The sequence below is a fragment of the Piliocolobus tephrosceles genome, chromosome 20 (assembly GCF_002776525.5).
Source record: "Piliocolobus tephrosceles isolate RC106 chromosome 20, ASM277652v3, whole genome shotgun sequence".
NCBI lineage: Eukaryota > Metazoa > Chordata > Mammalia > Primates > Cercopithecidae > Piliocolobus > Piliocolobus tephrosceles.
In genome coordinates, this window is record NC_045453.1 from 44,572,113 (window position 1) to 44,584,381 (window position 12,269).

Genomic DNA, 12,269 nt, shown 5'->3' on the forward strand with positions numbered 1-12,269 from the left:
TTTTTTTTTTTTTGACACAGAGTGGCCTTCTGTCACCCAGGCTGGAGTGCAGTGGCACAATCTTGGCTCACTGCAACTTCTGCCTCCCAGGCTCAAGTGATCCTCTCATCTCAGCCTCCCAAGCAGCTGGAACTACAGATGTGTGCCACCATACCCGGCCAATTTTTGTATTTTTGGGGTAGAGATGGGGTCTCACTATGTTGCTCAGGCTGGTCTTGGATTCCTGGGCTCAAGTAATCCTCCTGCCTTGACCTCCCAAATTGTTGGGATTATAGGGGTGAGCAACAACACCCAGCCAAGATCATTTTCTTACATGTCATAATACAGTGTTTAAAATTAGACATTTTAAATCTGATACAATATTTTTATCAATCCCCATTCCATATTCAAATTTCATCATTTGTCATATAATGCCCCTTATAGATTTTATTTTTGCAGTCTAGGGTCCAGTTCAGGATCCTGCATTACATTTGGTAATCCTGCCTTTTGTCGGTGCCCGTCAGTCAAAGAACCAGGCACACACTTGCTGTCACACAAATTTGGGTTTTTTTTTTTTTTTGGGTACTTGCTTCAGTTTCTGAATTAGACCCTGAGAAAAGCAGGTTGGATGCTTAGTGCTCTCTTTGATAGTGTTTGAATATCAGGTTTCACTTTCCAGAAACTCTTGTGTCAACTACATGTGCGCAGTTGGAGAGGCAACCTTGCTTCTGAGCGTGTTTCTTCATCTGCTATGACCCTTCCTGCAGACTCATCACTTCCAGGAGCACTGAGCATACTTCACAGGTATGTCTTTAGGGACTGGGGCCTCACAGAGAGGTCCGGTTACAGGAAGCAGGGATAGTAGGGATCCGGGAGCCAGGGGTCTGCCTGCCCTTTCACTCCTGGGCTGTTGGCCACCTTATTCAAAATGAGACTTTCCATAGCTGATTTACCTTTTGAGTTGGTCCAATTTGGTTGGAAAGGCTTCAAACTGCACCCTGGTGGGACCATATGGCAGAGCATTCAATTTTAGCGCGGGGTGGCCCTCTTGTGGCAGATATTTGCATATTCTGGGAAAAGGAGGGATGGTAAAAGGTACAGTCAGTGTTAGAGCAGTGTATTCGTTTGCTAGGGCTTCCAGAACAAAGCACCACAGATGGGTCCACCCTAATGGCCTCAATTTACTTTAATTACCTCTTTACAGGCCCCATCTCTGAAGGCAGCCACACTTTGAGGGAGTTAGGACTTCAACGTGTGAGATTTGGAAGAAGACAATTCTGCTCATAATAAGCAGAAAGGAACCTTAGATATTCTCTAGCTTAAGTCCATCATTTTAGAAAACAGATTGACCTGATCAAGGTCACACAATAGTAGACAGCAGAGACCTAACGTGAAACCCACCTCTAAGGATTATATGATTATCTCCATTACCTTTTGTTTCTGTAAAATGTCCAAAGCAAACTCAGAATGTATCTTAACTGAGAGGGATGGCTCAAAATGCTAGAGTATGAAATTGACTAAAAGGCAAAGCATCTAAGCCTGTTTTACTCAGGCTTTTAGATATTTGTTACTGAAAAAAATTTTAATTAAAACATTTTAAAAGTTTATTTTACATTTAAATAACTGTATTTTATTTATTTTTTGAGACACAGTCTCATTCTGTCATCTAGACTGGAGTGCAGTGGTACAATCTCAGCTCACTGCAATCTCTGCCTCCCAGGCTCCAGTGATCCTCCTACCTCAGCCTCCTGAGTAGCTGAGACTACAGGCATGTGCCTATATTTTTTGTAGAGATGGGGTTTTACCATGTTGCCCAGGCTGGTCTTGAACTTCTGGGCTCAAGCAGTCCACCTGCCTTGGCCTCCCAAAGTGCTGGGATTGTACATATGAGCCACTTCACCCAGCCTTAAACAACTTTAAATGGAATAAAAGATATGATGAACATTAAACCTGGCATATTTCACTAATTACTGATATTTTTATACTGCTAAAATCACCATGCATCTGGTATTTTGCTTTTCTTTTCCCCTTCAAGTTTGTTATAAGCATTTTCATTTATATCAAAGTATGTTCCACAAGGTTAAATTTTTTTTTTCTTTGAGACAGAATCTTGCTCTGTTGCTCAGGCTGGAGTGCAGTGGTGCAATCTCCCGCTCACTGCAAGCTCTGCCTCCCAGGTTCATGCCATTCTCCTGCCTCAGCCTCCCGAGTAGCTGGGACTACAGGTGCCCAGCTATTTTTTTATATTTTTAGTAGAGACGGGGTTTCAGCTTGTTAGCCAGGATGGCCTCGATATCCTGACCTTGTGATCCTCCCGCCTCGGCCTCCCAAAGTGCTGGGATTACAGGCATGAGCCACTGTGCTTTGCCGGTTAAAATTGTTTGATGGGGCCATGTGTGCTAACTCACACCTGTAATCCCAGCACTTTGGGAGGCTGAGGCAGGAGCATTGTTTGACCACAGGAGTTCAAGACTAGTGTGGGTAACATAGCAAGACCTTGTTTTTTTTAAAACATAAATACATAAATAAAATAAATAAGTACAATTGTTCCATGGTTATAGCCCATTTTCTCCTATTGTTACTGCAGTTTGCTAAGCCATTCTCCTCTCTGCACCTCTCCCTCTCTTAGCCATTATACATATATATATATATAGCTATAACATAAAGCAAGTTGTATTTATTAAATGTCTATACCGCAAAGGTGATCACACTTTTTGCAGGTGTTTTGGAAAATAATTTCAAACTTTCTAGTAAAAATGGCAAGAATAGTACAAACAACCCAGATTCACCTCTTAATATTTTGTCTAATTTCCTTTCTATCTCTCATACTTATTTATATTTATATTTATACATGTCATTTTATTCCGAATCATTTGAGAATAAGTTGCATACATCATGGGTCTTTGCTCCTAGATAGCTCAGAGTATATTTTCCTTTTTTTGAGATGGAGTCTCGCTCTGTTGCCAGGCTGGAGTGCATTGGCATTATCTCAACTCAATGCAACTTCTGCCTCCTGGGTTCAAGCGATTGTCCTGCCTCAGCCTCCCGAGTAGCTGGGACTACAGGTGTGCACCACCACGCCCTGTTAATTTTTTTGTATTTTTAATAGAGATGGGGTTTCACCACATTGGCCAGGATGGTCTTGAACTCCTGACCTCGTGATTCGCCCACCTTGGCCTCCCAAAGTGCTGGGATTACAGGCATGAGCCACCGTGCCCAGCCTCTCAGAGTATATTTTCTAAGAATAATGATATTATTTTATGTAACTGTAGCATAGTCATAAACTTCAGTAAATTTAATCTTGATACAATTTCATGGTCTAATCTACTCTCTATATTCTAATTTTGTTAATGAACCTAGTGGTAACCTTTAGAGCAGATTTTCTCCTCCACTACAAAATCCAGTCTAGGATCCATCTTGCATTTATTTATTTTTATTTTTGAGACGGAGTCTCACTCTGTCACCCAGGCTGGAGTGCAGTGGTGTGATAATGGCTCACTGCAACCTCTGTCCCCCCGGATTCAAGGAATTCTCATGTCTCAGCCTCCCAAGTAGCTGGGACTACAGGCACAAACCACAACGCCCGGCTAATTTTTTGTATTATTAGTAGAGACGGAGTTTTGCCATGTTGGCCAGACTGGTCTTGAACTCCTGACCTCAGGTGATCCACTCACCTCAGCCTCCAAAGTGCTAGGATTACAGGCATGAACCGCTGCACTCGGCCCTATATTGCACTTAGCTGTCATGTCTCTTTAGTCTCCTTCAATCTGGAACATTTTCATAGCTTCTCTTTGTCTTTTATGATATTAACATTTTTATAGAATACCATCCCCCTTCTGTTTTTATTAATAGAATGTTCCTTCATTGGAATTTATCTGGAAGATTCCCTATGATCAGATATAGGCTATATGTTCAGGTTATGCAGGCCAGATAAAGGACATGTCTTTCTCAGACAAACTCAGATACCCTTGAGAGTGAAAGATGATGCTTGCTATATTTACGCTGAGATAGTGGGTGTAAATGTGGACCATCTTAGGCAAACTGGGATATATGGTTACCCTACTTATATAAGCGATTATTCTCATTTTACCAGTCTCCATACTGGGACTAGAGAGGTTACATCGCTTACTGAAGTGATGGGACCAGAACTTAACCTCAGATCTTTCTTATTCTAACAACATACATTTCCTGTCCCTGCCCCCAAACTAGTGCCATTCAACTGTATTTAGAGTAACTCTTCCATAACTGACCTTTCATCAAGCCCTGTGGAACCTATCTCTACAAACATGTCTCTTGAATTAACAAATTCATTCAGCAATGATTTCTTCCTTGTGCATATGATCTCTACTCCTACTGAATAACCTCCCACTAGTGATATGGTCTTTAGGGTTGTTGACAAATATTGCACACTCCTTCCAAGCACATAGCAGGATTGCATTTCCCAGTGCACCTGAAGTTAAACAATACAACCACAGCATTTTGCTAAGATCTTTATTTCAGAAGTTGTCCTGATTATCTTGTGTTTTCATTAGTCAGTATGGATTCACCACCTGCACCCTGAGGGTAGAGACTTGATTTTGTGCAATATTTAACTCTGAGGCTATGCTTTGTGAGGAGATATTTTCTGAGTGTTTATTTCACTGGATTAAATTGAAATAATTTTTTGTAATGTTTCTAGAATATATTTTTCTTAAATGGGATTCCCATATGTGGTCGATTGAGTTGTGGGTCCTGATTCTCCACTCCAGCATGATGGGATTATCCACCCATACCCTTACCAGGGCCTCAGGCTGAGCCCTGACTCCTCCTTGCCTCCTCTTGACTTTATTTGTGGCCACGTGATTTGCTTTGACCAATAGGATGCCAGCAGACATGATGCAAACAAAGGCCTGGGATGAGCTTGTATGGCTGGGCTTGCTCTTGTGCTTTTGTCATCGCTAGTTCAGAAGCTTGAGGGACACTGGGAGCAGAGCTGCCCCTGCTGAAAGGAGACCTATAGCTGGAAGACGGCTGAGCTCCCAGTCCCAGGGAATGCAGTGATAAATACTTCTATGCCATTTAGTTTTGGGGGCAGTTTGTTCTGTAGTAATATCTGACTGATACACAATATCAAAGGGAACAAATGATTTTATAACTCTTGCTATATGTTGGTTTTGCTCTCGAGGAAGCCTGAAGTCAATTTACTATGCTATCAGCATGGTATATGTGCACCTACAAAAATATTCATGTGGTTCTCCTCAATTTGACCATACAATCAAATTTTATGTATTTTTATTTATTATTTTTATTTTTACAAATAAAAGAAATGGGGGTCTCACTATGTTGCCGAGGCTCATCTTGAACTCCTGGCTTCAAGATATCCTCCCACTTTGGCCTCCCAAGGTTCTGGATTACAGGTGTGGCCCACTGCACCTGACCAAATCTAATTTTAAATTGTTTAAGGAAATAGAATAATAACCATGTCACCAGCACAGTTTAGGGCCTTACAGAGCTTTATTCCAGACTAAATCTATTATCTTAAGGTAATAATTTGGTGTAATAATAAACTCCACAAAGATCTGTGTAATTTTCTTTCTCCGTCTTTAATTTGTAGTATAATCACACACAATTCATATAGTTAGTAATTATATGGTACTACTAATCCTTACTTTTAAGCAAACAACCCTTTTGATAATGATTTTTAAAGTTGGAGATATGACAAAATATTTACATTCAGAAACATTCTCATCAAGTGGTATTAATTTCTTTCAACACCCACAATTTACTTTTAAATTTGTCAAAATCTAGCTATTTTTTCTATATATATATTTCTTTCAACACCCACAATTTACTTTTAAATTTGTTAAAATCTAGCTATTTTGTGTATATATATATATTTATTTATTTTAAAAGCTTGTCCTTAAAATCCAACTGTTAGTTCCATAATAAAAATTAAAATTAAACATAATGGCGAAAAATCCTTTATTATTCTCTAACTGAGGGTTGGCCAATTAATGGCGGATCACTTGAGCCCAGGAGTTTGAGACCAGCCTGGGCAACACAGCAAGACTCCATCTCATTTTTTATTAAAATTTTTTTGTATTACATTTTATGTTAAAAAAAAGAAAAGAAAAAAGCAACCTTTTTTTCGTTTTTTTTTTTTTTTTTTGAGACGGAGTCTCGCCCTGTCACCCAGGCTGGAGTGCAGTGGCGCCATCTCAGCTCACTGCAGCCTCCGCCTCCCAGGTTCCAGCGATTCTCCTGTCTCAGCCTCCCAGGTAGCTGGGATTACTGGCACGCGCCACCGCGACCGGCTAATTTTTGTGTTTTTAGTAGAGACGGGGTTTCACCATGTAGGCCAGGCTGGCTTCAAACTTCTGACCTCAGGTGATCGGCTCACCTCGGCCTCCCAAAGTGCTAGGATTACAGGCGTGAGCCACCTATTATAGCCCCATGGGTGAGGCTCTATTTGTTTTTTCCGTTCAAGAAAGGATGTCAAACTTCATCGGAGCATGGGTGAATTATAAAAACATAACTGTGCATGTCTCCTAAGTTATTGTAGGCTCTTCACAAATATGCACTGGTATTATTATTATTATTATTATTATTATTATTATTATTATTATTATTATTATTATTATTTGAGACAGAGTCTTGCTCTGTCGCCCGGGCTGGAGTGCAGCGGCCGGATCTCAGCTCACTGCAAGCTCCGCCTCCCGGGTTTACGCCATTCTCCTGCCTCAGCCTCCAGAGTAGCTGGGACTACAGGCGCCCGCCACCTCGCCCAGCTAGTTTTTTTGTATTTTTAGTAGAGACGGGGTTTCACAGTGTTAGCCAGGATGGTCTCGATCTCCTGACCTCGTGATCCGCCCGTCTCGGCCTCCCAAAGTGCTGGGATTACAGGCTTGAGCCACCGCGCCCGGGCTGCACTGGTATTATTAAGAAATTACTTGCGACACACCTCACTACTTATGGAGACATGCCGTTTTATTTTGCATCCATGGTTAAGAACCTTTGCCATAGAGAGGGGTGCTAAACGTCGTGTTATGGTTATGAGAAAGAATTGCTGCATGCATAACCGAGCAACTGGAAATAAAAAAGACCAAAAAAAATTGCTTAAGTAATCAGAAAAAAAAAAATGGCATTGTTAAAGAGTTCTACAATTGAGTTTGAATGAGAGAGGAGACAAAGTGACAAGCCCTGGGCTCTTGAGCTAGTCCAAGTTTAAAGAGCTCGCCTGGGGATTCCTTCACAGTCCACAGTGGAACCAGTCAAAAGATCGTCATGCCTCCCGTGTCCCCTGACCCTCCATTCAATCAAAAGCAACAGGCCTGAACAATCACGGAACAAAAACCTCATTGCCCGCGTAACCTTCCAACCCCGGAGCTGTATGGGCCGCTAATCCGCCGCACAAAGCGGGCCGCTGCTCTTTTCTTCTCCAGCGCCCGGGCCCAACTGCTGATCGGCTCTGGAACGTCCCAGCAGCGCGCCGGGGGCCTCCGGTGTTTATTTAGCAGGCTGCTGGCTGCGTCGGGGGCCTCCTGGAGAGCCGGCTCCGCGCCGCCCGCGCGCCCGCGCCAGAGCAGCCATGTACCGGCGTAGCTACGTCTTCCAGACCCGCAAGGAGCAGTACGAGCGCGCCGATGAGGCTTCGCGCGCCGCCGAGCCCGAGCGCCCGGCAGACGAGGGCTGGGCTGGGGCCACTAGCCTGGCGGCGCTGCAGGGACTCGGCGAGCGCGTGGCCGCCCACGTCCAGAGGGCCCGCGCGCTCGAGCAGCGCCACGCCGGGCTCCGGCGGCAGCTGGATGCCTTCCAGCGCCTGGGCGAACTGGTCGGGCCCGAGGACGCCCTCGCCCGCCAAGTCGAGAGCAACCGCCAGCGCGCCCGGGACCTGGCTGCCGAGCGCGCCCGGCTGGAGCGCCAGGGCACCGAGGCGCAGCGCGCGCTCGACGAGTTCCGGAGCAAGTAAGCGGCGGCCATCGGGGGAAACCGAGGCAGGGCGTGGGCCGCCCCGGGGGCGCGGGACTGGGAGCACGCTGCTACCCACGCAGGGGTAGAGGTCTGTCTCTGGTCCCCTGTCGATCGATGACCTCATCCATGCACGCAGGTGGCACATTTCCTTAAGACTAGCTTCTATTTTGATGACACGTCAGTTTACACTAAATATGTGTTATAAAATGCACATATTTTAAGTGCATAGTTCAGTGAGTTTTGACAAATGTATATACCCGTGTTACCACAAAACAAGTGAGATATTGCCACTACCCCTGAAAGTTCTCTCCTCCCCTTTCCCAGTCAGTCCCCTTTGCCCCAGACCAGAGGCACCCGTTCTGATTTCTATCACCATAGATTGACTTTGCCTATTCTACAGTTCCACAAAAATAGAATCTTACAGCAAGTACTCTATTGTCCGGCTTCTTTTGCTCAGCACATTGTTTTTGAGATGTACCGGTGTTATTTAATCCTTACAGACTTATCTTTACCGCACCTGTTTTACAGATAAGGTGACTGAGCCTCAGAAAATGTAGGAATTTGGGGCAAGGCCCCTCAGCTAGTGAATTACTGTCCCGGGACTGGAATTTAGGTCTTGGGCATGTTAAGTCTAATTGCCTTCATGGCATGGCAGCTGACACCTGGGAATTAGGCTCACTATGTGTCCTCTAGGGTCTTGATACTCAAAGTGCGGTCCATGGACCAGCAGTATTGGCATCACCTGGGAGCTTGCTAGAAATACAGATTCTTAGGCCCATCCTAGAACTCCAGAATTAGAATCTGCATTTTAACAAGCTCCCTAGGTGATTTGCAGTTTAAAAAGTTAAATGTTGAAGACTAAGAAGCACTGGTCCAGGGCATGCTCTCCCCTCCCACAGATTGAGTAATGTGTTAAAATCACATAGGAGCTGTTTTTAAAAATATGCAATTTGTCAACATTTTTTCAAGTTATAAATGTGTGTGCTCTTTGACTCAGAGGGCCACTTTGAGGAATTTATTATAGGATGCACTCCAGCAGGTATGAAATGGCATGCCTGTAAACATACTCACTGCAACAGGTGTACTGCAACTGGTACACTCCAGCAGGTACACATTTGCAATGGCATGCCTGCAAATATACTCACTGCAGCAGGATCTGCAATAAGCCTGGAACCAAATAAATGCTCATTAATAGGAGACAGGTGCTTCCTCCATGTAATGGAATACTGTGCAGTGGAAAAAAGTATGTTATTGTCATTTAGTTTTCTAAAAAGGGAGAAGAGTTTTTTTGTTTGTTTGTTTGCATAAAAAGAATTTCAGGACACACACAAAGACACACACACACACACACAGACACACACATAGGCACATGCCCCAATGACACTGGCTACCTGAGGGGGATAAGTGAGTAGGAACTGGGCAATTGGGAGACAGAGGTGGGAAGGAGACTTTTAACAGAACATCTTTTTATATCGTTAAAAAAATTATTTAACTGTGGTCTGGGTGCAGTGACTCACACCTGTAATCCCAGCACTTTAGGAGACCGAGGCAGGCAGATCACTTGAGGTCAGGAGTTTGAGACCAGCCTGGCAAACATTGTGAAACCCTGTCTCTACTTAAAAAAATACAAAAATTAGTTGGGTGTGGTGGCACATGCCTGTAGTTCCAGCTACTCGGGAGGCTGAGGCAGGAGAATCACTTGAATCTGGGAGGCGGAGGCTGCAGTGAGCTGAGATTGCGCCATTGCACTCCAGCCTGGGTGACAGAGCAAGACTCTGACACAGACACACACACACACACACACACACACACAATTATTTAACCATGTAACAGATTCATTCATTTAAAATTTCATAAATGAATTTTAAAATACAGATGTTCAGGCCCTACCCTGGACCTCAAATGGGGTCCAGAAGCTTACACATTTTTAATGAGGGCCACTGGTCATTCCAGCCAGATTTGGGAACCCCTGGTATAGGGTAGTCGAGGATTTCTCCAAACTTGCTCTATGTTTGAGTTCCAGTTTCTCAATCTGAATCCTGGGCAGGTTATTCAATGTTGTGTTCTGAGCACATTTATCAAATCACATTTATTGATTCGATTCCTGTCAACTCTTTTGAGGTTTAATCTATAGAAACAGACTTGGAACTGGTGGAAGGGACCTGAAAACCCACTTGTTACAGCACTTCATGGGGAAACTGAACCTGGGAGATGGCCTGTGGGTGGTAGAACTTGAACCTGGGTTTTCTCACCCTGGGCCTATGCTCTTTTGGGAACACTGTATCTTGAGAGAATCCGTTCTTGGACTCCTGCAGTGTAAGGCCCAGAAATAGGACCTCATTCACATGAAGCTCATGTTCTCCAAAGCAAAGGGGGAAAGTGTCCTGTGGCTCAGACATCCAGGGCAGCTTAATGGGCCATCAGGATTCCCTGGATGGCCTTTGTATTGGCATTAGACCATAGTCTACTGTACTTTGGCTGGCAAGCATGACATCCATGAGTCCTAGTTGAAGGAAACGCCGTGTTGGCTTTTCCTGGTCTTTACTGATTGCACTTGGTTCTGAATTATATGCCCATCATGAAGCAGTTCCTTCAGGCTCTGTGATTTATTTAAAATTCATATTAATTTATTCTCTCCCTTTGTCCCCTTGGAGAAGTTTTGACATTTGGATTGTGGTAGTGGGAATTGCAAATCATTATAGAAATCACACTCATCCACATCCATAGGCACACACACATACACATGCATGCCAAGCTTGAGTTTACATTCCAGAGGTGAGCTGATGGCTAGCTAAAGCCAGGGGAAAATAATGCAGCAATGGGCTAGTATGTGCAGCCTTGGTTCCATGCTAGCACTAGTCATAATCTAGTGCTAGTACCTGGCATCTGAATAATTTCAAAATCAGGTCTTTAACAGGTCAAAGACTAAACAAAACACTAAATAAAACAAGAATGAAATAAAAACAAAACTATCGAAATACAATGACAGATTCAATTATCCAAATCATTGAAAACTAAAAATAATTTATGTAAAACAGTTAATTGAAGCCAGTTTTTTCACTTTATGAATATACTTATATGAATACATACATTATCATGAATTCTTTGTAGTGAAATCTCTCTCTCTCTTTTTATTTTTTTCTTTTTTTTAAGACGGAGACTCGCTCTGTCGCCCAGGCCGGAGTGCAGTGGGGCGATCTCAGCTCACTGCAAGCTCCGCGTCCTGGGTTCACACCATTCTCCTGCCTCAGCCTCCCCCGTAGCTGAGACTACAGGCACCCGCCACCAAGCCTGGCTAATATTTTTTTTTGTATTTTTAGTAGAGTCGGGGTTTCACCATGTTAGCCAGGATGGTCTCGATATCCTGATCTTGTGATCCGCCCGCCTCGGCCTCCTAAAGTGCTGGGATGACAGGCATGAGCCACCGTGCCTGGGAATCACTTCTCTTTAATATAATATCTAGACTTGTCTTTGCAGCATGAAAATTACCCACAATATCAGGTTAATGTGTTGATCGTCAAACGTGTTCTTAGATATTTCCAGCAGAAATATCTAAGAACAGGAAACTCTTAGATATTTCCAGCAGAAAAGAGCAATGAGAAAGTTAGATTTTATTAACAGTTTTATTCTCAAAGCTAATAATACACTCAAAAACTAATTTCTGGCTCTGTTAGGGCAATACACAAAATAAATGTAACATCCTGGTATGAAATGTAAAACTTGTGCAGAGATGTTTAGCTTCCTAGATGGAACTCAGCTTCGCAGATGGTTTTAGATCTGGGAATGTGTGCACATTGCACATATTCATAATTGTTTTTCCTTCAGTTCAGGACTTTTCCTTCTGAGAACACAGTGGTGTGATTTTCTAGTATCTTTCATGGTTGCAGAATACTTGACTTGAACCCATGGCATGGGCATGCAAGGGCACAGAAAACTATGCTTTGTGGGTTGGTCTCAGTGTTAATTAGGATTGCTTTCAACTATAAATGACATAAACTCCAAACTGACATTGGCCCACTTCAGACCAATTAGGATGGCAACTATAAAAAAAAACAAACAAACAGAAAATAAGTGTTTGTTAGGATGTGGAGACATTGTGGACTGTTAATGGGACTGTAAAATGGTACAGCCATTGTGGAAAACAGTATGGCAGTTCCTCAAAAAATTAAAAAATAGAATTATCATATGATGCAACAATTCCATTTCTGTACATATACCCAAAAGAATTGAAAGAGGGTTTTGAATAGCTACTTGCATACACATGTTCGTAACAGCATTGTTCACAACAGATAGCTTCCTATATAGCTCCCTAAAATGTAGCAGCAACCCAAGTGTCCATC

At 43.2% G+C, this 12,269-nt stretch overlaps 1 protein-coding gene across 3 annotated transcripts in view; it reads left to right on the forward strand.

Annotated features, from left to right (window-relative positions):
- The window catches only part of BFSP1 (beaded filament structural protein 1), a 71,179-nt gene that overhangs the window by 25,297 nt on the left and 33,613 nt on the right, over positions 1–12,269 (forward strand). Inside the window, exon 4 of one of the 3 annotated variants that reach the window (XM_023217961.2) lies at positions 659–783. The exons of 1 other annotated variant lie outside the window; for it this stretch is intronic. In XM_023217961.2, the coding sequence (XP_023073729.2) occupies positions 659–783 (125 nt within the window). Of the gene's footprint in view, positions 1–658; positions 784–7,502; positions 7,924–12,269 lie in introns of those variants that run through there. One more of the 3 variants, XM_023217960.3, reaches the window with a different exon arrangement.